Source organism: Scylla paramamosain, chromosome 16 (assembly GCF_035594125.1).
Source record: "Scylla paramamosain isolate STU-SP2022 chromosome 16, ASM3559412v1, whole genome shotgun sequence".
In the NCBI taxonomy this organism is placed as follows: Eukaryota; Metazoa; Arthropoda; class Malacostraca; order Decapoda; family Portunidae; genus Scylla; species Scylla paramamosain.
This window is the reverse complement of record NC_087166.1, coordinates 14277538-14302500: the sequence shown is the minus strand read 5'-3', so window position 1 is coordinate 14302500 and position 24963 is coordinate 14277538. Positions and strand designations below refer to the sequence as shown.

At 46.8% G+C, this 24963-nt stretch overlaps 2 protein-coding genes across 3 annotated transcripts in view; one reads left to right on the top strand and one right to left on the bottom strand.

The window, feature by feature from the left end:
- Positions 1-16905, bottom strand: part of LOC135108095 (coiled-coil domain-containing protein 102A-like) — a 54337-nt gene extending 37432 nt beyond the window's left edge. The window contains exon 1 of one of the 2 annotated variants that reach the window (XM_064018742.1): positions 16884-16905. Coding sequence is in view for 1 of the 2 variants with exons in the window: in XM_064018737.1 (XP_063874807.1) it covers positions 3548-3550 (3 nt within the window). In the remaining variant the exon portion in view is untranslated. Of the gene's footprint in view, positions 1-3547; positions 3568-16883 lie in introns of those variants that run through there. The other variant, XM_064018737.1, reaches the window with a different exon arrangement.
- LOC135108096 (uncharacterized) overlaps positions 1-23286 on the top strand; it is a 28302-nt gene extending 5016 nt beyond the window's left edge. Inside the window, exons 2-8 of the mRNA XM_064018747.1 lie at positions 1858-1920; positions 11385-11477; positions 16902-17100; positions 17697-17833; positions 18266-18418; positions 18525-18619; positions 21583-23286. Coding sequence (XP_063874817.1) covers positions 1858-1920; positions 11385-11477; positions 16902-17100; positions 17697-17833; positions 18266-18418; positions 18525-18619; positions 21583-22297 — 1455 coding nt within the window. The 3' untranslated portion in view covers positions 22298-23286. The remainder of the gene's footprint in view (positions 1-1857; positions 1921-11384; positions 11478-16901; positions 17101-17696; positions 17834-18265; positions 18419-18524; positions 18620-21582) is intronic.
- The last annotated feature ends 1677 nt before the right edge of the window (positions 23287-24963 follow it).

The following is a 24963-nucleotide window of genomic DNA, read 5'->3' as shown; positions in this document are numbered from 1 at the left end:
AATGTTTTGTAACCATTGACCTGTATCCTAGTCAGATAAAAAATCTGGGTATTAAATTTATTTGATCCAACACAGGACTCTAAATTTGTCATACGAAAAAGTGAAAAAAATCTAAGAGAGAGAGAGAGAGAGAGAGAGAGAGAGAGAGAGAGAGAGAGAGAGAGAGAGAGAGAGAGAGAGAGAGAGAGAGAGAGAGAGAGAGAGAGAGAGAGAGAGAGAGAGAGAGAGAGAGAGAGAGAGAGAACTAATATGTACGAAATTAAGATGAAAACATAAGGATGATGAACACTAAGCGACACACACACACACACACACACACACACACACACACACACACACACACTCCTTGGATGAACACAACACATGCCTCCATGTCAATGGGGGCACGCTGATGTTACTAGTACATGACACACGGACATTTACACTACTGCTAATATAACACGGTGATCAATACTGCACCTAGCTTTTGATGGAAACTTGGTCTATTATTATCATTATTATTATTATTTTGATTATTTGATTATGCGTTTTCCTACTACATAATAGGGTAATTTTCAAAGTAAGCGCGTAGAATCAAGCAATTCAAGGATATTACGAAAATATAAACGTTAAAATAGTGCAAATAAACGACGACAGTCTGACTTTGAAACCGTACTAGCAATCTTCATGTTGCAGAGAGAGAGAGAGAGAGAGAGAGAGAGAGAGAGAGAGAGAGAGAGAGAGAGAGAGAGAGAGAGAGAGAGAGAGGGGTGGGGAAGGGAAGGGGGAGGCGGGTCGATCATAACACCAGTCCTGTCTCATACACCACCCTCCCTGTCGCCAGCTTCCCCTCACTGTGGTGGTGGTGGTGGTGGTGGTGGTGGTGGTGTGTGCGTGCGTGTGTGTGTGTGTGTGTGTGTGTGTGTGTGTGTGTGTGTGTGTGTGTGTGTGTGTGTGTGTGTGTGTGTGTGTGTGTGTGTGTCGGTAGCCATCAGATTGTCGAGATAAATTATTACTGACTGGATAAAACCTGACGTGACCACACCCTGCCACACCCAAATACAAAAATCGTACACCCTGCCACAGCTTGCTTTATCCTGCTACACCATGCCACACTCAATCATACCCTGCCACACCCAAACATACCTTGCCACACCCTACCACACTCAAGCATAACGTGTTACTCCTTGCAATATCGCACCATATCCTACCACACCCTGCTTCACCCTGCCACACACTGTTATACTCAGTCATACTTTGCTACACTCTGTTGCACCCAGTCATACCCTGTCACACCCTGCAGCACCAAAACCTACCTCGTCACACCCTGCCACACCAAAACCCACCCAGCCACACCTTGCCATACTTTGCCACGCCCTAACATACCTTGCCACGTCTCCTGCCACATACAAGCATACCCTACCACACCCAAACATACCCTGCCACATCCTACTATACCATGCCACACCCAAACACACCCTGTCACACTCTGGTACGTCCCTACCACACTCTGCCACACCCAAACATACACACCCTGCTACACCTTGCTACATCCAGTCATACCCTGCCACACTTAAACATAACTGCCATATTCTGCCACATCCTGCCACACCCTACTACATCCTGCTTTACCAAGTCATACCCTGCCACATCCTCTGCCACACCCTGCCACACCTAAACATACACTGCCACATCCTGCCACACTGTGCCACACCATAACACTACTACAACTACTACTACTACTACTACTACTAGTACCACTACTACTACTACTACTACTACTACTACTACTACTACTACTACTACTACTACTACTACTACTACTACTACTATTAAAAGTGATAATAACAGTAATGATAACGTGTCGGTGTGTTTCAGGACAAGCTCCTCAACAAGCTGGATCAGCATGAACCGGAGCTGGCCATGACACAGGAAGAAGAGGTGAGTACTAGATAAGTTTAGACTTGTTCTCATGCACTGTTCAGTTACTTGGGGGTATATACAGTGTATTTCTAACTTAAGCACCTGTGTGTGTGTGTGTGTGTGTGTGTGTGTGTGTGTGATTCTGAAACACTTCGGTGCCATACCTCGATTATTAAAAAAAAAGTTCCAGTTGTACTTGTACAGTTTTTTAAGGGTATTTTTATGGTTCTTGCAGCAGAATGTCAAGATTTTTACATAATTAACAGGAGAAACACTCTTAAGAACCCGGCTATTTATTCTTTTGGCCTTTGAAAATAGTAATGGTTAAGTTACACGGGTTTTTTAGGGGGTTCTTATGGTTCTAATGGGAGTTTAACAAGATTTCTATATTATTATTATATTATATTAACAAGAGATGAGAGAGCAAAGGGTTTCAGAATGCGTGCTTATAAAGGAGAAGTGGTGCAGTCCTTTCTGTAGCTACTATCCACCCGGCCAACAACACTACTACTACGGTTCGGGTTGTGATCGGCTCATAAAACCTGTTAATTACTTTTCTGATCCACTGTAGAAAGCCAGAAAACTTACGAATGAAGAAGTAAACAAAACATAAGCGTTCTCACCATCTGCATATGTTACTTAACTATCGCCTGAAAATCTTACGGATTAATCTACTGCATTGGTTTATGGCGGTAGTTTAAAAAATACCAACACTTTTTCCCAAACTTCTTGAAGTAATTTGGCAGCCACACTGCTGTTCGGCTCGAGATTTTTAGCGAGGTGATTGGAAAGGCCATCTTGTAGCTCAAAATTAGGCAAAGATTTATTTATTAATTTCTTTTTATGTCTGCCGTCTGACGTGAAGAGTTAACACACAAAAAAAAAAATATAAGAAATGAAAATAGGGACATAAGGACATAAGAAAATAAGCGAAGCTGCGAGAAGCCATCAGGCCCATACGTGGCAGTCCCTGTATAAAACATGCCTAACAATTTCCACTTATCATCCCCATCTACAAATATGTCAAATCTTCTTTTAAAGCTCCCTAGTGACTCAGCACGAACAACCTTATCACTGAGTCAGTTCCATTCCCCTACTACACTCGTTCATCAGTACATCTCTTTCTCACGCCTAAGTGGAAGCAACGCACATTCTTCATTGCACTGTATGATACCTCTCCTGTCCTCATCCCGGTCTCGGTTGCATTGTGGTGGGTTGTAACAGACCAGTGGATGGGTCTAGGTTGCTGCGTGAGTAAGATTGTGATGGCTGATTATTGGCCAAGCACCTCTTGGATATTGACGGGACCTGCTGACGCCGAGCACAGCCGGCGCGCCACCTCGGGGAGATTAGAGAGAAGTACAGACAATGATGTTACTTCATGACTTAACATTGTGCATAACAGTGATCATGTCCTCTTCGGTGTTACCCAGGGCACGTGTACAAATATTACGTGAGTTCCTGTACTAAATCAGTTATTGCAATGTACAACTTGACTGTTGATTGTCAAACGTGTTTGTGTGTGTATGTGTGTATCAGGTATGCACCACGTAGGGGACACACACACACACACACACACACACACACACACACACACACTGGAGAACACTGCTGACTCTAACTTTTGCATACACACTCTATTTACCATCGCCGTCAGGCACCCAAGGGAAGGCTGTTGCTGCTGCTGCTGCTGGTGGTGGTGGTGATCCCTGCTGCCTCACACAGATCCCCAAGCCTCCTGATTCCTGCTCATCCAAAACTGTGCTATATCTACCCGATCTTTGCTGACTCTCATTGCCTGCTCTCTCTCTCGCTCTCGCTCTCTCTCTCTCTCTCTCTCTCTCTCTCTCTCTCTCTCTCTCTCTCTCTCTCTCTCTCTCTCTTACACCATCATTCTTTGTTAAGTTACTCTTTGGAATGATTTCTTGCTTTTCTTCTTTCTTCATTATCATCCGCCGCCTTCTCTCCTTGTCGTCATTATGTAACTAGTTTCATTTCTCTCACCCAAAAAACCGTGTTCTCTCTCTCTTGCCCATCCCTCCCTCCCCCTCCCCTCGGCTTATACAGGAGTCGATATATTGGCATTTTACAGTCTTCGAAGGTCATCTACTTGTGTGTGTGTGTGTGTGTGTGTGTGTGTGTGTGTGTGTGTGTGTGTGTGTGTGTGTGTGTGTGTGTGTGTTTATTCTTCCGTCGAAAGTATTCATGGCTTATTTTCATCGACTTTCTGCACGTTCCTAAAAGCGTGATTGGTGAGTGGCTGAGATTCATGGTGTGTGTGTGTGTGTGTGTGTGTGTGTGTGTGTGTGTGTGTGTGTGTGTGTGTGTGTGTGTGTGTGTGTGTGTGTGTGTGTGTGTGTGTGTGTGTGTGTGTGTGTGTGTGTATTTGTAAATTTCACTGACTCACTGGATTCCTGAGAATGACGCATCTCTCTCTCTCTCTCTCTCTCTCTCTCTCTCTCTCTCTCTCTCTCTCTCTCTCTCTCTCTCTCTCTCTCTCTCTCTTCCATCCTTTCTTATTTTTTCTTGTAATTGGGATTTTTCTTCTTCCTCCTCATCCTCTTCCTGAAACTCATAAACTACTGGCACCTTCACTAGTGTGTGTGTGTGTGTGTGTGTGGTAAAATTCGACATCCCTAACAAAGGTAGTGTACACAGACATATGTATATTTCTCAGCCAGACCACAGACTCAAAGAGACCGTTCCATAAAATCACACTCATACGTCAATTTCTCACAGGAGAACAAAGTTGTAAGAAAGTACTCCAGTAAACACAAACGCCTTGCTATCTTCTATCGCTACTTTCACGCTAACTACCATTCTGATGTTGGTAACTGCATGCCTTCCCTTCTTTCGCGGTTTTTTTTTTCTCTCACCTCTATGCTGTCAACTTCCGTAATGCAAGAGTTAACTTGTATTTTCAATCTTTCATCCCTTTAACTGGTAAACTATGGAACTCTGTCCTTCAATCTCTCCCTACCTTTGACTAGAACTGATTCAAAAGCGAGGTTTCAAGACGCTTCCCATAATTTTGGATAATCTTTTTGACTGCACTCTTTGGGGACTGGCACCTTCAGTGGCACATTTTTTTTTTCAGCCCTTTTTGTTCCCCTTGGCCAGAGCGCGTCTTACATAAAACAGAAAAAAAAATGAAGTATCTATATAAGGAGGCCACACCCAGGCCGGCAAAAAAGATTCAGTCCAACCAGCACCAAATTGAAATATATACAAATAAAGTCATTATTTCCCTATTATTTTTCCATCATTTGATCGGAGAGGTCATTCATCCCTGTCTGCCGTGGTCCTTTCAACAGGACACCAAACCACACCGTTGTCAATGTATCAGCTCACCAGTCAGTCACGAAGCTCTAATTGTTTATCACGGGATGAGGATGAAAGGTGCAGGCTGAACACTTTCTTCCCTCATGGGCACACAAATCATTTATAAAATTTAATACGTATACTAAGCTTTGGCCCTTTTAAGAATTTCTCAAGATAAGCACTGCATTATTCTTTGTAATTACAACATTTTCTCTGTCTTGTACTGAATCATTAGCATGTTAAAGGATTAAATGTAACGTACCCATTAATATCTAGAAGTTTTCTTAAGACTCGAGAGAATGTATAATGCCATGCTCCTCTTGTATTGAAAGGCTTGAAAAAAAAATCCCTATTGCAGAGAGAGAGAGAGAGAGAGAGAGAGAGAGAGAGAGAGAGAGAGAGAGAGAGAGAGAGAGAGAGAGAGAGAGAGAGAGGGGAGGGAGAAAAATAATAGTAACAGGATCAAGGGCCTCTTCGGTTCCTTTCCTTCTTGGCCAAGCTTTGTTTTTTGAAGTAGCAATATTGAAGATGGTGGTCAGAAGAGCAGGATACGGTGCTGAGAGAGAGAGAGAGAGAGAGAGAGAGAGAGAGAGAGAGAGAGAGAGAGAGAGAGAGAGAGAGAGAGAGAGAGAGAGAGAGAGAGAGAGAGAGACAGAGGTAGGCAATATCTCTCTCTCTCTCTCTCTCTCTCTCTCTCTCTCTCTCTCTCTCTCTCTCTCTCTCTCTCTCTCTCTCTCTCTCTTTATGAGAATGAATGGTGCTATTTCATAAAGTAAACATCTTTTCAGAGGTACTAACCAAACAAGAGAGAGAGAGAGAGAGAGAGAGAGAGAGAGAGAGAGAGAGAGAGAGAGAGAGAGAGAGAGATTGGGGGCGCAGCTTATCGTAAGATTGATTAGTCTGTTCGCATGCCTGTGATATAGTGTGTGTGTGTGTGTGTGTGTGTGTGTGTGTGTGTGTGTGTGTCGCTTATAGTCGTGGCTGGTAAACTGTTCTTTGTCGATATCCTCCTTCGCCATCATCCCCCCAACTCTCTCTCTCTCTCTCTCTCTCTCTCTCTCTCTCTCTCTCTCTCTCTCTCTCTCTCTCTCTCTCTGACGTATCTCTGACTACATCCTCCTCCTATTTAATTCTTCATCCTTCGCTTCCTTCCTCTCCTATCGTCCCTTTAAGCCTCTGACTCAACTCGCCTTCCCTCTCCTACTGCATTCACTAATACTCATTTTTCACCTTGCTCTACTCCTCGTCTCTCCGCCGTTTGGTCTTCCCCTCGGGACGCAAACACAGGAGTCAAGTAGTCGTGAATGGAAAGGCTTTAAGTCGTCATTGTCGCACACATACAAAACACAGGAGACAACCTTGAAAGCCCACCGTGTGTGTGTGTGTGTGTGTGTGTGTGTGTGTGTGTGTGTGTGTGTGTGTGTGTGTATACCAGTGTAGTGTTCATGAAGCTCTGCACTTTTTTATATAAGGGGCGCTTTGGCAAAGGGCATAAAAAAAAAAAAATGAAAAAAGGCCCACTAAAGGTGTCAGTCCCCAAAGAATTCAGTCAAAAGGATCATCCCAAATTATGAGAAGTATCTTGAGATCTCGCTCTGGAAACAGTTCAAGTCAAAGGTAGAAGGAAACACAGGAGGAGGCAGGGAGTTCCATCGTTTACCAGGAAAAGTGATGAACGACTGAAGACACTTCTTAATACAACCTTATACTCTTTCTCTTTCCTTTTCTCATTACATTTCACCTCTGCCAAAGAAGCGTGTGGGACTTTTCCTTTTCACCCACCAGGCTTTTATATTTACAAGAAGGGCTTGTTTCCATGCTCGTGTGCCTGGCTCTTCTGGGACTCCTTTCAACTATTGCGGCAAGCACTCGCGGAGAAACATTTAGTGAAAACTATGCACGTTAAGCAGCTTCTGAACGAAATGAGCTGACGGGCATGTAAGGTGAGAGAGAGAGAGAGAGAGAGAGAGAGAGAGAGAGAGAGAGAGAGAGAGAGAGAGAGAGAGAGAGAGAGAGAGAGAGAGAGAGACCAATCTACAAACAAAAGCAGACAGACTGGCGAAAAAAATGGGTTACACACACACACACACACACACACACACACACACACACACACACACACACACACACACACACACACACACACACACCATTACCAAAAGCACCACCACACCACACCACACCACCATTACCACCACTTCCCTTATTAACACCACACCACCATCATCAACACCATTATTACCTCCTCCACACACACACACACACACACACACACACACACACACACACACACACACACACACACACACACACACACACACACACACACACACACACACACACACCTTATCACCTCTAAACACCTCACACAACCCAAACAATCATCTACACCATCACGAAGACATCATCACCACCACCACCAGCATCACCATCCATCTACCTCTCTAAGACCATTACGGGGCAACCAGTGACGTCACAAACAGGAGTAAGAAGCCTACACGTTACGGTTATCCCGTCACAGCCACTCTTTCCCCTCTCCCTCCTTTCCCTCTTGCCTGTGACGTAGCTACCGCGCCGACAGGATCGATATGGGAATGGGGACCAATTGGAAGCCAGCTGATGACGTCACAAAGCTCGCGTTGGCCAATAGTAAAGCGAGTACTGACGTCACAGATCTCCCTGCAATCGATCTAATGACGAGGCGCCCACACTACGTTCATCAGCCAATGGCCACACACGGAGATGAGAGTAGAGAGAGGGAGTGGGAGATGGGAGATGGGAGAGGAGAAGAGAGGAGGGGTGAAGTGGAAGAGAGATACTTGAGAGAGAGAGAGAGAGAGAGAGAGAGAGAGAGAGAGAGAGAGAGAGAGAGAGAGAGAGAGAGAGAGAGAGAGAGAGAGAGAGAGAGGAGGGGGGAGTTGGAGATGTAAGAGATGAAGAACAAGAGAAAAAGTAAGTAAATGAAGAGAAGAAGAAACACATGAGATGAGAGGGGGGAGAGGGATGGGAGGAGGAGGTGAGAGAGACGGGAGAGTGACGGGAGAGAGACGGGAAGCAGAGGCAAGGCGATAGACAGACGAGACAGAAGAGAATTGGAGAGGGAGGGAGAGGGAGAGGGAGAGGGAGAGAGAGAGGGAGAGGGTTTGTGACGTCATACCCTTTACCCACATTCCTCCATCTCTGACTCACCTCTCCTCCCTTCCCCACCTTTATGAAAACCATCACTTTCACTCAATTACCTGTTATCTTTCCAATTGGTGACGCTAATGGTGACGGCAATGGTGAAGATGGTGGTGGTGGTGGTGGTGGTGGTGCTGGTGGTGGTGGTGGTGGTGGTGGTGGTGGTGGTGGTGGTGGTGATGGTGGTGGTGGTGGTGACATGATCTAGATTGTGGCGGGCATTGGTGTGGTGGTGACATGACTTAGCTTACCTGGTGTGGTGGTGACATGACCTGACTTTGATGGAGTGGGATAAACACAGCATAACTTGAATGGAAAGGGTTGGGTGTCTGGGACCATTAAATACAATAGATTAATATTAAATGTGTGAAACAAAATCTAGAAAATGCCATCGAGTTTTCTTTTTCCTGTGGTTTTCTACGTTTTTTCTATTCAGTGATAAGTTTTGTACTGTTGTGTAGCGGGCGTGAGGCAAACTGCGGGCGTATGGCGGGCGTGGGAATGTGTGGGCGTGTAAGGCTTATAATATAAAGTTTTACATTATCGTCATCACTATCACCGTCGTCATTATCATCATCACCACCACGACCACAAGTAAGGCAAAAGCCACATCTTGGGCTCCGTTGCTTGGCCTGCAGATATCATCATCATCATCATCATCATCATCATCATCATCATCATCATCATCATCATCATCACTATCGTCATTATCACCACCACCACCACCACGAGCAAGGCAAAGGCCTGTCGCTTGGCTCACAGACACATACCACCGCAGTGCTCCCTAACAACTCTTGCCAGGATCGATCCATTCGCTCTAGAAACGGAAACAACTCGATGAGAAGGATCGACTTCCAGGGGAGGACGGAAGGCGGCGAGCCGGCTGCCCCCCACACACCAGGTACCTCTCATGCTCCAGGTAGGAAGATAGCAGGCCTTCATTCTGGCTGATTAGGAAAGAAAACCACACTAGTGATATCCTATGCTCCTTCAATACCATTTAGCACCAAGGGTATAACCGCTTCCCTTCAGAACCTTAAGGGCTCCCGTGTGCTGTCCATAGCTTTGTGGTGAAGTGAGGCAATAGGGTCCCCAAGGTTCTTAGTTCTGCCCCGCCACACACTAAGGGGTCTCGTTATGTGGTGGTGTTGAGGATCTGATGACAATGGTGCCATCCCAGCAAGCCAGTCAGCTGCTGTGTGACTGTTGACTGTTGGTACACACATGCGTGGATAAGGAAAACTGTGTCCATTATATTACTGAGTAGTACGCTGGCACACTGCCACTGGCGGCACCCTCGGCACTCTCAGATACAGACACGCCGCTCCCCTGGCAGTGGTAATGAATATTGTAGCACAGTATTGTACAGCAGCAGGTTAGACAGCAACCAACGCCAGAACGACGGCATTACCCCAGCCCTCAGCAGCTCCCATCCCCGTCCTGATCTGTGGCGCCATAGAAAGAGGACATGATTTCGTCGACTGGAGGACGAGCAGCAGCCACTTAAAGGGGCGAGCCTCTGGGCACACTATCAAGTGACGACTCAATCAGCCTGACGCGCGTCGTGGCCAGCGCGACGCGGACACCAACTTTTCGAGCAAGACTGATGTGAGACGCAACAATCTGACAGCAACTTTCCTGCAGGCTTACACACCACCAAGAAATCCTTACCACTGAAAAGTCCTCTGCTTTTACGGCGATTTCCTTCATACATCTTTCTCTTTTCATTTCTCCTCAAGAGACACAAGTGGCTGCGCGATGCTTGGTGTGGGCAGACTGCACAAGCGACAGGATGCGGCGGGACAGAGGCGTCAGGATGGGAGGCACTATAACGATACTTTCCACCCTTCTTTCCTTTCCCCGCCACTACATTGAGTCCTCCACAACGTGCACAGGACGCCGCTAGCCAGCGTGGGACACCCTTGCGCCGTGCCGTCATTCATATGCATCGCCTGTAAACACATCAGTGATGGCCCGTCTTGTCTCCCCACCCAGACACACTGCAACACTCCACCTTGAGTTTCTTCCTCCCTCTAACCATTTCTCTCTCTCTCTCTCTCTCTCTCTCTCTCTCTCTCTCTCTCTCTCTCTCTCTCTCTCTCTCTCTCTCTCTCTCTGTGTGTGTGTGTGTGTGTGTGTGTGTGTGTGTGTGTGTGTGTGTGTGTGTGTGTGTGTGTGTGTACTGTAATTCTTCTCCCTTTCCTATCCCCAGCTTTTCTCTCCTATCTTTTTTTTTTCTCTCTCATTTCCTTTCCCTTTCATCGTACAATTTCCCTTTCCTTCTCTCTATTCTATTTCCTCCTTTTCCTTTATTTGTCCTTATCAGTGTCCCTCCCCTACCGTACCCACGCGCCCTCCCTCTGCCTTCTCTCGGCTGAATGCAAGTAGGCCAGTAGGCTAAGCAGGCCAGCAGGATAATAGTACAGGACTAACATAAACCCGAGTCGAGCCACAGAAATTTTTATGCACTCGTAGTAATATCTTTCCACTTCCTCTCTCTCACTCTCTCTCTCTCTCTCTCTCTCTCTCTCTCTCTCTCTCTCTCTCTCTCTCAGTAGTATTAGTATTAGTAGTAGTAGTAACAGTATCAGCAGTAGCAATACGCACAATCCTGCAGTAAAACAATGCACTAACCAATGTATGTTATGCCTGCAGTGTGTGATAGTAGTAGTATTAGCAGCAGTAGTAGTAGTAGTAGTAGTAGTAGTAGTAGTAGTAGTAGTAGTAGTAGTAGTAGTAGTAGTAGTAGTAGTAGTAGTGGTAGTAATATATGCAGCCACCAATGTAACATGTGCTAATCAGTGTGTTAGCCCGCAGTGCGACATAGTAGTAGTGGTGGTAGTAGTAGTAGTAGTAGTAGTAGTAGTAGTAGTAGTAGTAGTAGTAGTAGTAGTAGTAATAGTAGTAGTAGTAGAAGTAACAATACATGCTTCCACCAATGTACAAGTTACAGTGCACTAATCAATGTGTTATGCCCGCAGTGTGTGATCTGTGTGAACGCCAAGGCCACCATGCAGACATTCCCGTGTGGACACCGCGTCGTGTGCAGAAAGTGCTTCGTTAAGACTATCCAGGTGAGTAGTGGTGGTGGTGGTGGTGGGAGTGGTAATAGTTACATTTGAGCTGGGACCGATGTATTGTGGTGGCGGTTGTACTGGTGGCAATGTTGGTGTGGTGGTGGCGGTGTGGTGGTGGTGGTGGTGGTGGTGGTGGTGGCGGCAATGTTGATGGTGATGATGGTAGTGGTGGTGGTGGCAGCAATGTTGGTGGTGATGGTGGTGGTGATGTTGGTGGTGGTGATGGTGATGGCAGCAATGTTGGTGTTGATGGTGGTGGTGGTGATGTTATGAATATACTATTAGTTGGGAAGAGAGTGGTGATGATGGCGGTAGTGGTGGTAGAGGTGTGATACTGTAGTTATATATATATATATATATATATATATATATATATATATATATATATATATATATATATATATATATATATATATATATATATATATATATATATATATATATATATATATATATATATATATACACACACATACACACACAAGGTGTCCCATAAGTTTCCATACATGTCTTATCACGAACCCCATTACAAGCATAAATCCAGATGTGTTTGAACGTGTTCTTCAGCAGTGGAGGACAGGCATTGAAATATGTTTTCAACACAAAGGCAGTCACGTAGAGCATATTATATAAATATTTTTTTCTATAATTATATAATTTCTTAAAATTTTTCCTGTGTATGGAAACTTATGGGACACCCTGTGTGTGTATATATATATATATATATATATATATATATATATATATATATATATATATATATATATATATATATATATATATATATATATATATATATATATATATATATATATATATATATATATATATATATATATATATATATATATATATATATATATATATATATATATATATATATATATATATATATATATATATATATATATATATATATATATGCACACACACTATCAGTCAGGTAGAGGGAGGTGATGATGGTGATGTCTGTGGTAGAGGTGCGGTAGTGTGGTCTTGGTGGTGGTGGCGGTGGGCGCCATGAATCAACCGGCGCCACGAGTGACGTCATCACATGCAAGGGAGTCATTGGATTACGAGTATTTACGCCGCGCCTTAATTATTTAAATAGAAGCCGGACATGCTCTGTAAAATACATGCTTCACCTTACAGCCGTCTCGACACACACACACACACACACACACACACACACACACACACACACACACACACACAAATGGCTCTCAAGCAGCAGAAGGCTGGTCCTCAAGACGAAAGGAAGGTTACCAAAGCCAGGGGCAGGAGATGATATTTGGCGCGATAAGCCACGTACAGGAGCGACAGAGTTGTGCCCACCACCCCGCGGTTCACCACTTTTGTTGAAGGTATTATAATATAACTCCCAGGGTATACACCAGCCTCGGTGTCCCCATCTGGGGAGGAGACCATAAATGTCCCCAGGTCGGACTGCCTTTCTGTCGACGACCCTAAGTGTCTTGACACCCCCCTCAACTTTTTCTTTATTAACTTCTGCAACATTCGCGGTCTAAGATCTAATTTTCAATCTGTAGAACACCACCTCTCCTCTTCTAAACCTCATCTTCTTTTCCTCACTGAAACTCAGGTGTCTGAGGCAACTGACAGTAGCCCCTTTTCTGTTCTCTCCTACTTTCTCTATCCTCATATTCGATCCAGTGCTGGATGCTGCGTTTATGTGCGCAATGACTTAACCTGCTCTTGTGCCCACGCTCTTGAATCTTCCGAGTTTTCCACCATCTGGCTACGACTACAGAGTCACTCTCATATTAAATTTATCTGTGCTGTATACCTCTCACCTAACTCCTCTGACTATAAGAAATTCTTTGACGACTTAACTTCCAAAGTGGAACACATTCTGAACCTCTATCCTTTTGCAGAGATCTCCATTCTTGGAGACTTCAATGTTCACCACCAGCTTTGGCTTTCCTCTCCCTTCACTGACCATCCTGGTGAACTAGCCTTCAACTTTGCTATTCTCCATGACATAGAGCAATTGGTGCAACACCCTACTCGTATTCCTGACCGTCTTGAAGATACGCCCAACATTCTTGACCTTTTCCTGACCTCTAATCCTTTTTTTTTTTTTTTATGTAGGAGGGACACTGACCAAGGGCAACAAAAATCCGATAAAAAAAAAAATGCCCACTGAAATGCCAGTCCCATAAAAAGGGTCCAAAGCGGTAGTCAAAAATTGAAGGATAAGTGTCTTGAAACCTCCCTCTTGAAGTAATTCAAGTCATAGGAAGGTGGAAATACAGAAGCAGACAGGGAGTTCCACAGTTTACCAGAGAAAGGGATGAATGATTGAGAATACTGGTTAACTCTTGCGTTAGAGAGGTGGACAGAACAGGGGTGAGAGAAAGAAGAAAGTCTTGTGCAGTGAGGCCGCGGGAGGAAGGGAGACAAGCTGTTAGCAAGATCAGAAGAGCAGTTAGCATGAAAATAGCGGTAGAAGACAGCTAGATATGCAACATTGCGGCGGTGAGAGAGAGGCTGAAGACAGTCAGTTAGAGGAGAGGAGTTGATGAGAAGAAAAGCTTTTGATTCCAACCTGTCTAGAAGAGCAGTATGAGTGGAACCCCCCCAGACAGTGAAGCATACTCCATACATGGACGGATAAGGCCCTTGTACAGAGTTAGAAGCTGGGGGGGGTGAGAAAACTGGCGGAGACGTCTCAGAACACCTAACTTCATAGAAGCTGTTTTAGCTAGAGATGAGATGTGAAGTTAGATCTTGAAAGGTTTTGACACTTTCTGTAATGAAGGAGTTTTTGGCTAGTTGGAGAACAGACTTGGCATGGTTCCGGGCAGAAATATAAAGTGCATGAGATTCTGGTGATGGAAGGCTCAAGTACCTTTTGTGGGCCACCTCTCTATCATGTATAGCACGAGAACAAGCTGTGTCAAACCAAGGTTTGGAAGGTTTAGGTCGAGAAAAAGAATGAGGAATGTACGCCTCCATGCCAGACATTATCACCTCAGTTATGCGCTCAGCACACAAAGACGGGTGCTTATGCTGTCATCCTTTCTTCTCCATTGGGCTCCTCCGATCACAATCTCATATCTTTTTCTTGTCCTATCGCTCCAATCCCTCCTCAGGATCCCCCTGGATCCCCCTAAGCGAAGGTACCTCTGGCGTTTTGCCTCTGCTAGTTGGGGGGACCTGAGGAGGTATTTTGCTGATTTTCCTTGGAATGACTACTGCTTCCGTGTCTTTGTGTGCTGAGCGCATAACAGAGGTGATAGTGTCTGGCATGGAGGCATACATTCCTCACTCTTTTTCTCGTCCTAAACCTTCTAAACCTAGGTTTAACACAGCTTGTTCTCGTGCTATACATGATAGAGAGGTGGCCCACAAAAGGTACTTAAGCCTTCCATCACCAGAATCTCATGTACTTTATATTTCTGCCCGGAACCATGCCAAGTCTGTTCTCCAACTAGCCAAAAACTCCTTCATCAACAGAAAATGTCAAAACCTTTCAAGATCTAACTCCCCTCGTGACTTCTGGCATCTATCCAAAAATATCTCCAATAACTTTGCTTCTTCTTCTTTCCCTCCTTTATTTCAACCAGATGGCACCACTGCTATCACATCTATTTCTAAAGCTGAACTCTTTGCTCAAACCTTTGCTAAAAACTCTACCTTGGACGATTCTGGGCTTGTTCCTCCCTTTCCTCCACCCTCTGACTACGTCATGCCACCTATTAAAATTCTTTGCAATGATGTTTTCCATGCCCTCGCTGCCTAAACCCTCGGAAGGCTTATGGACCTGATGGGGTTCCTCCTATTGTTCTCCGAAACTGTGCCTCCGTGCTTACACCTTGCCTAGTCAAACTCTTTCAGCTCTGTCTGTCAACATCTACCTTTCCTTCTTGCTGGAAGTTTGCCTACATTCAACCTGTTCCTAAAAAGGGTGACCGTTCTAATCCCTCAAACTACCGTCCTATTGCTTTAATTTCCTGCCTATCTAAAGTTTTTGAATTTATCCTTAACAGGAAGATTCTTAAACATCTATCACTTCACAACCTTCTATCTGATCACCAGTATGGGTTCCGTCAAGTCCGCTCTACTGATGATCTTCTGGCTTTCCTTACTGAGTCTTGGTCATCCTCTTTTAGAGATTTTGGTGAAACTTTTGCTGTTGCCTTAGACATATCAAAAGCTTTTGATAGAGTCTGGCACAAAGCTTTGATTTCCAAACTACGCTCCTACGACTTCTCTCCTCTCTGTAACTTCATCTCAAGTTGCCTTTCTGACCGTTCTATTGCTGCTGTGGTAGACGGTCATTGTTCTTCTCCTAAATCTATTATTCTAAACCAAACTTCTTGTCCTATCCACTCCTACGCTGATGATACCACCCTGCACTTTTCCACGTCTTTTCATAGACGTCTAACCCTTCAGGAGGTAAACATTTCACGCAGGGAAGCCATAGAACGCTTGACTTCTGATCTTTCTAAAATTTCTGATTGGGGCAGAGCAAACATGGTATTGTTCAATGCCTCAAAAACTCAATTCCTCCATTTATCAACTCGACACAACCTTCCACAACTCTTCTTCAATGACACTCAACTGTCCACCTCTTCTACACTGAACATCCTCGGTCTGTCCTTTACTTATAATCTGAACTGGGAACTTCACATCTCATCTCTAGCTAAAACAGCTTCTATGAAGTTAGGTATTCTGAGACGTCTCCGCCAGTTTTTCTCACCCCCCTAGCTGCTAACTCTGTACAAGGGCCTTATCCGTCCATGTATGGAGTATGCTTCACATGTCTGAGGGGATTCCACTCATACTGCTCTTCTAGACAGGGTGGAATCAAAAGCTTTTCGTCTCATCAACTCCTCTCCTCTAACTGACTGTCTTCAGCCTTTTTCTCACCGCCGCAGTTTTCCATCTCTAGCTGTCTTCTACCGCTATTTTCATGCTAACTGCTCTTCTGATCTTGCTAACTGCATGCCTCCCCTCCTCCCGCGGCCTCGCTGCACAAGACTTTGTTCTTTCTCTCACCCCTATTCTGTCCACCTCTCTAACGCAAGAGTTAACCAGTATTCTCAATCATTCATCACTTTCTCTGGTAAACTCTGGAACTCCCTGCCTGCTTCTGTATTTCCACCTTCCTATGACTTAAATTCCTTCAAGAGGGAAGTTTCAGGACACTTATTCATCAATTTTTGACTACTGCTTTGACCCTTTAATGGGACTGGCATTTCAGTGGGCTTTTTTTTTTATTTGATTTTTGTTGCCCTTAGCCAGTGTTCTTCCTACATATATAAAAAAAAAAAAAAATCCTGCAGCACCGCATCACTGCCGCCACGACCACCGTAACACATGCCACCACTGCTGCCATTAACACATTGCTCCCAAACACCGCAATCTGCCACTAACCTGCTGGAGATACCGCAGGTAGCAGTCAGTCAGCGCCTCCTGCCGTTGCGGTGCGTAGTGTGTCGCGCCAAGATCCTGCGGCTGCGGCAGGCCAGGGACTCGCCCTTCCCCACCTCGGTGTCCCAGTACTCCATGTCCGCAGTGTCCGCCTCCGGCAGGATGATGCCCAACTCCTCCTCCCTCTACTCCTTCACCTCGGGGTCGTCCGGCGTGTCAGGTGAGTACCTCTCTGACCTGCGGAATGATAAACAGGCGCTAATGACACAACGCTCAGGCATTCAGGCGCCTCCCTTTGATGAGTACATGACACAGCGGTGACCCAGTAGGCTGCTGGTGATGGCTCTTGCCACGTTTCAACACAGGAGCGGCAGTGTCTGAGTGAAGCCACCACTGCTGGGCGCGTCATGTTGGCTGAGACATGAGACCCCGCCATCTCAATACTCATTTCATTATTTAATTCTTCAGTAACACAGGGATGTCACACTATTTCCCTATTCGTGTGTATATGTGTGTGTGTGTGTGTGTGTGTGTGTGTGTGTGTGTGTGTGTGTGTGTGTGTGTGTGTGTGTGTGTGTGTGTGTGTGTGTGTGTGTGTGTGTGTGTGTGTGTGTGTGTGTGTGTGTGTGTGTGTATACGCACTCGGCTATAGGTGAAGAATGCTGCCAAAACTGAGCAGTGTCAAGGCGTGGCTGTGGCATGAGTGTGTGAGCCGAGCTGTGTGGGATGGCACTCGGGTGGAGGTCAAGGATGCCCCCTAAACAGTCTAATGTCTCTTCTAACATGCACTTGTGGGTGTGGTCGTATCCGCTGCAGGGTTGTCCAATGTGAGCAGCGCCAGCTCCAGCAGCGGCGGCAGCTACCGCAGCGGCTTGAGGGAGGGCAAGCTGAGCCGCCCCGTCACGCTGTACTCCAGCAAGAGGATCCCCGCGGGCAAGAAAGTGCGCTATACGGTGAGTCTGTTTGCCTTTTAGGGGGCGTAAGTTGCCTTCAATTGGCTTGATATTTCGAGATGAAAACCTTTCATTTATAATCGGCCATCACGGCTTGCAGTGTTAATCCTGATGTAACTGGTACGTATCATATATATTATGGCATTGCATCTCTCCTCTACTGCTGTATATATATATATATATATATATATATATATATATATATATATATATATATATATATATATATATATATATATATATATATATATATATTAATAAAAGATGTTTCGTCCGAGTGAAACGGGCATAAATGTGCAAATTTAGTGGTAATATTTGTCATGACGTAATCCCTTGATAAAGAACAACCACAAGTGGCCAGCGGCAACCCTTCCCTTTAGGGTGTGCACGCTTTACACAAGTCTGTCCTATAGACGCCGTTCTCTGCGGCAGGTGTCTAGCAAGAGCGGCGCCCGCAGCAAGGAGCCGCTCAAGGGAGGGCTGCCTCAGATCAGGATTGATGAGTACCACGAGCCAGCGTGTCGCCCTCCTCCAGTGTCCAGGCCTCCCAGGGTCCACATCAGGGAAAACAAAGTGGCCCCACAGGTAAAGCTCTCCCGGCATGAGTAGCTTAGTGCTGTGGGTCTAGGGCGTTTTGCTTGTAATAACTACAGTAGCAATGACGTGACTAACACCGTGGCCGTGCTTGCAGGAGACGTTGGGGCGGTTACCCACCATCAAGGAATATACAGAGTTCATCACGGAGAAGGAGATGGAGAAGGAAAAGTCATCATCAACTAGAATAAGGTGGGCCCCGCCTCTCCTCGCCGCCACTCATTCCCTGGGTCACTTCCCCAGCTTGAGACATAAAGGTCGCGTTGGTGGCCAGAATATCATAATACATAATGTGTGTCTCCTACGAACACTGTTGCAGCCTAGATACATCTGTTCCATACTATATCACAATTATTATAGGGCTTTTTGCCACCAGGCTTGAACAAATCTATCATGATCATGTGGTATTCCATAGCCTATAAGAAACCCAGTATAATAGTAAGACTGGGGTGCTTCCTATAAGATATAAAACCCCCTTGGGTATTCATAGCTTGTAAGGTGATGATGATGATGATGATGATGATGATTATGATAACAATGTGATACCACCGTTTGCTGTTCAGTGACTCAACAAACTCTCCTTGTGGCCTTACGCAGGGCTTTGTAAGAAATGGAAGGCGAGGGGGAGAGTGAGAGGGGGTAACTGCAGCAAACCGTATCAACCAACTGTTTTAAGGAGGAGTTAAAGAGTCACCCGAAGAGTTAAGTGATTGGTGGGGGCCTACTAAGTGTTGAGTGTTGGAAGGGTTCGCCTCTACACTACTATTATCTCTGTGAAAACTCTCATATCTGATGCTGCTTGTGTCTCATAACGGCTCATGATTGTCGTGTTTCACTACTTACTACTTGTAGGCTAACACTGGCTGCACAGTTTTAACCTTCCATCGTCTTTCTCTTTGCCACCTTCACTACACACTTACCTGACAGCTTCGTTAACTAACTCCCCCGCCCCCAGACGTAGCCACTAGCGCAGCGGCCCAACAGTGTGGGTGGCACCTCCGTCAGGCACCACCCTCCCCCGCCCCTGGACCCCCGCGGCCCGCACGCTCCACATTCCACGCCCGCTATGCCTTCCTTCTCTAAAACAAAATCCAACCCATAGACAGCCATCACTATTTCACTTGATGTGTTCTCGTTTTGATCAGTTCAACTTCACACCGAGGCAAAACTGTTTTCTTTTACCATTTCTTGTGGCGGCTAAAACCTGTTTTATGCAACAATCAACCTAACAGTAATTGGCATCTAAACATTTATACAATGCAATGTTTTCCGGAAATCTTCCTTCACCTTGCATACTGCAAATGAGTGAAGAAAGCTATTTTTACGAGTCAATAACATAAGCTGGTGCAGTTTGATTTATTCATTGATTTTTAAGAGGAGCAACAACAGGTCCTTATGGAGCCGTTGTGTGCTGGAAGAGCGCCACACGAGGCCAGCGCCGCATCACATCACTGCCTGACGAGCTGTAAGGCAATCTGCTGTGGCCTCGCGTGGCGCCGCCTGCACACACAATTACGCACTCTGGGAGCTCCACCAACCGTCAGAGGAGAGACCTTCAAAAAAGTAAACAGAGATGCGCCGCTGTGTTACCACCAGAGGAGGCCTGTGATTGGCTAGCAACAGTGGGCAGTCTTGTGTTTTGCTTTGTGGCGCATCGTTGAACACCTGAGAAAAGGAATACGTCTCACAGTAATGATCACGAGTGAATAATGAAAGGTGTGGCGTGATTGCGATCCTACTGACGTGCATGTGGTGTGTGCGAGTGGGTGGTGAGTGTGTGGTAGTGACGAGAAAGTAAGGTGAGAGTGGGGCTTGTATGAGTGGTGTGAGAGGAATGGGTGGCATGGTAATGTGTGAGAACAAGACTCAAACACAGCGTTGCCTCATATAAGGAAAGGTCAAGTGTTGTCACGTGGACCACTCAGGTGATCCTCGTGGTGGCAGTGTTTGGCAAAGATCTCCATCTCTCAAACTCTCAGTGCAACACGTGACGCACGTCTGTTCTTAGAGGGTCTCCACCACGGCCTCGGTTTTTGCGTTAACACAGCGCGGCAGCGGCGGCGTGGTGCATGGCGCGGTGCGGGCGGCGGGTGCGGCAGGAGCCCATCCCACTCTCCACTGCCCCTTTCTGAGGAGGTGTTTCGCCCCGGCATGAGCATGACACTCTTGACTTAACCGTGTTGCGGCCACAGCATGAAGCAGGCTTCCCACACACTCCCCTTTCACCCACCTTGTTCTGGAATATAAATGAACACACTGTAGCGTCTCTAAGTCTTTTAAAAAAATGCACTTTTTTCATAAATTAATGGAAATCATTTGTGCTGTTTTGCTGTGATAAGGATGTTTTTTTTTTTTTCAAATTCTAGTATCCATGCACACTTAACACTTATTTTTCATATATCCTTTTTTTGAATATATATATATATATATATATATATATATATATATATATATATATATATATATATATATATATATATATATATATATATATATATATATATATATATATATATATATATATATGCACACGAATATATCTACCCAGCTGACCCAGGTGTTACTAGACCTTTGTTCACAGTTGTTGAAGCACAAACCAATTGAGGTGTTCCTCGTACCGGCGCTCTAGGACACTCCACCCTACTGTGCAGCGTGCGGCCCTCAGCTCCACTTCCTCAATACACTAAAAAGTCACCACCCCCTGTCTCCCTACTACTCGCCAGCCGCCAGCCGCCTGCCACTCCCACCACCACTAGACCACCAAACACTCCCCCAACACCACACACCAGGCACTCTCCCACACACTAGCCTACTCACTGCCACACCAACACTCGTGCTGCACACACACCTGCACCGCACACCACGCGCACCACAACACTATGCACACCACACAGCCTCACACAGCACCACGCAGCATACATACAGCTCTGTACACAGCACTACACAGCACAGACATAGACTTACACACAGCCACAGCATACATAGCCTTACACACACGCACGTGCTCACACACACACACACACACACACACACACACACACACACACGTGAGGCAATATCAAAGCACACACAGTCCAGCAGAGGTAAAGGTCGGGCTGACACACACATCTCTGAGCCGACCCATGGCGTCCCACTTACTCTCTCCCCTCCTGCAGGTGTGCCCAGAAGTTGGTGAGTCAGATCGAGCATCAGCAGGGCGTCCCCGCTCGGTCCCGCAGTCCCCGGCCCATCGCGTTCACCGCCCCGTCCTCAGCCAGGCCATCCTCCGCGGCTGCCGGGCCGGGCACCGCCAGGGGCGGCAGAACCACAGGAGGCGGCGGCCTACAGGCCCATCAAATGTCCAGATCTCCGTCGGCGTCCCCGTCGGGAGCCTCCAATACCAGAAGCACGCCGGACAAGGGGCGTCGAGGGTCGGCCAGTTCCTCAGCTTCCCTCAGGAGCAATGCATCCCTGGCCAGTGGCGCTTCCGTTAAAAGCAGTGCCTCTACTCTCAGCAACGCCTCCTACATGAGTGCCTCTTCGGTCAAGAGCGTGGCCTCCACAAAGAGCGTGGCCTCCGCCAAGAGTGGAGCGTCGGTGAAGAGCGGCGCGTCGGCCAAGAGCGGGGCCTCGGTGAAGAGTGGCGCGTCGGGCCGTAGCAGCACGTCCACCAAGAGCACCTGCTCCAGCAAGAGCACCGCCACCGTAAAGGCTGCCAAGGGCGGTTCCAGCCTAAAGAAGGAGCCAGAAAGCAAAGGCGTCAGGAGAAAAGAGGCCAACGACAAGAAGCAGGAGACTAACGAAAAGAGACCCAAGCAGAACAAAGGGGAGAGTAAGATCAAGATGCTCAAGAAGAGGTTTGAAGGCAAGGAGTACATGAGACTCCAGTAACAACCACTCCCGCACCGCCCGACCAACCAACCGACCAACCGTTCCCGCCCCGCCCCCCGCCTTCCCTACGAGCCGTCTTCCTGTGCCGCCGCCCAGGGGACCCCCCTACATATCTCCACAGTGTGTGTGTGTGTGTGTGTGTGTGTGTGTGTGTGTGCGTGTGTGTGTGTGTGTGGTGTGTGTGCGCGCCTGCCCCGCCCCTGGGTTGGAGGGGCGGGGCGCTGATGCAGTGTAACAAGCCTAGACAGCGAGCAGGGGATCGCTCCATCCAATATCCCTTCAGTAATTTTCGACTTGGAATATTATTAACATGTGGTGGCTGCACGCCCAACCCCCGCCTCCTGCCCCACGCCCGAGGGCAAGGCGGCGCTGCCCGCGATCGCCAAGCCCTCATCAGATACAAAGTTACACTCCTTCCATTAGCCTTAAGATTGACAGTCTCTGTGTGTTAGGACTTCCACGTATTTCTTCCTTATTCTAATCAAAACTTTGGCTTCACCTGCTGGGCGCGGCGTCGCGTCGCCACGGCCGTTACGCGTTGTTACACATATTGCGACGTAACATAGAGGTAGCTACGTGCCACCCGTCATCACTCCGGCACTGCTGTAGGTCTTAATGGGCCGCGAGGGGGAGGGGGCCCAGCTAGTAATGCAGTAGCGCGGCGCACCTCCCCCCAGGGGTCCCCACAGAACCAGCAGACTGCCGGACGCTAGGGACGTGTCTCGCACACTGTACGTAACAGTATGTAGGTCTTCGCCTGGTGAGGTCGATGACTCCTTAGCTCAATAGTTCTCTAAGTCATGCAGTCAAAAGATAGCAAATAGATTTCATGATACCAATCCTTTGACCATTCTTACCTAAACATTTGCATTGAACACGCTTGTTGTATTGCTCCCCCTCCCCGCCCTCACGTCTTCCCGCGCCTGTAATATCTCTCCTCTCTCCTCTCTCTCATCAATATTTATATTAATAAAAATTATCACAGACCACACCTTACTTCCCTGCGCTGTCTGGGGTGGGTTGAATGCAGCAGGAGCTAAGGAGGCAAAAGTACAGTAAGGGACAAGAGGTGGTCAGGTTTGTCCCCCACCAGATTTGTGTGACATGTTCCTGTTCCCCACAACAACAGAACTTGTGGCGCGGTTGGGCTAACACTGTATGAATTGATGTGGGACAAACATCGCTCTAGAAGGAAGGAGTACCCTCATGACACGAGTGCAGCAGGTGAGTCTGAAGTAATTAGTTTTGAGGCAAATGTATGCAAATCATGTTAACTGTCTCTTGTATGAAAGATTTCTAAGCACTACTGCACACTGGCCCAGTGTTGCAGGCGGTCACTGAGGTGTCCCACTGTGTAAGGAATAGACTCATATATAAGTGAGGAACAGACTCATACATAAGTGTGAGGAACAGTCTCATACATAAGTGTGTGAGGAACAGACTCGTACACAAGTGTGCGAAGAACAGACTCATACACAAGTGTGTGAAGAACAGACTCATACACAAGTGTGCGAAGAGCAGACTCATACACGAGTATGTGAGGAACAGACTCATACACAAGTGTGTGAAGAACAGACTCATACACAAGTGTGTGAAGAAGTGTGTGATTCATACACAAGTGCAAATTTGTGCGATTTGCCTTTCTATGTCTTTTTCAAAACCATAAAAGCAGCAGCGGGCAGCGTCCTCACGCGGCGAGCAGCGGCCACGACAGGTGGTGGGCGGGGTCTGCCACTCGGCCCACGCGTCACCCGAGCCGCTGTCTGCCTTCCTCCCTCCCTCACAGGCTTCACCTGCCTGGCGGGGGTGGCATCACCCACAGTTCTTGTAATTAGTGGCGCACCTGCCGCACCTTTATAAGGCAACGAAGCTCTACGCCCTTCCTCGTCTTCTCCCAGCCTCAGACTTGACAGGTGGGACAAAGCTCGCCCTCGTCCTGGCCGGGGAATTTCATCCTGCGAAGGACCCTAGGAGAGGAAAGGAAGGCGAGGCGTGCGCAGGTATGCGGCTCTGAGAGCAAACATTAGGAGTGGATGGGCAAATCTTTCCCTTCGCCACCAGCACCACCTGGTTCACTCCGCCATCTCCAAGCCTCACTCTACGCCCGGGAAGGAAGGACAGACGCCGCCCGCCAGATGGGACGGAAGTGGGAGTGCCCGAGGCGCCACTCGGGCAGGTCCTGAGGGACACCTGGTGCCGCCAAGGAGCGAGTGGCCGGCGTGCTGCAGCGAGACAGACGCTTACCATTACGCAGCAGTTTTTAATACACAGCACTGAGAGAAATTTCCTCATTGCTTGAAAAAAAAGTTAAAAGATAATAAACAGAGCCAGGGCCTACACACAAAAAAAAAAAAAACACTAGCCGAAGACCAAGTGATCTAGAAAAAAAAATAAATAAAGCAATAAATAAGCAAAGTCGGAATAAAAGAGATAAACAGCTCTTCATCAGAAAATAACAAGAAAAGAAGGAACACGATCAGGTTTTCTAAGTAGAGAGGAAGTGAGAAAGCACCACCACACACCACCACACGTCAGGCAGAACCACACACCACCACACGCTAGGCAAAGCCAGACACCACCACACGCCACCACACGCCAGGCTGTACCACACACCACCACACGCAAAGCAAAATCACATACCACCACACCCCAAGCAAAACCACACA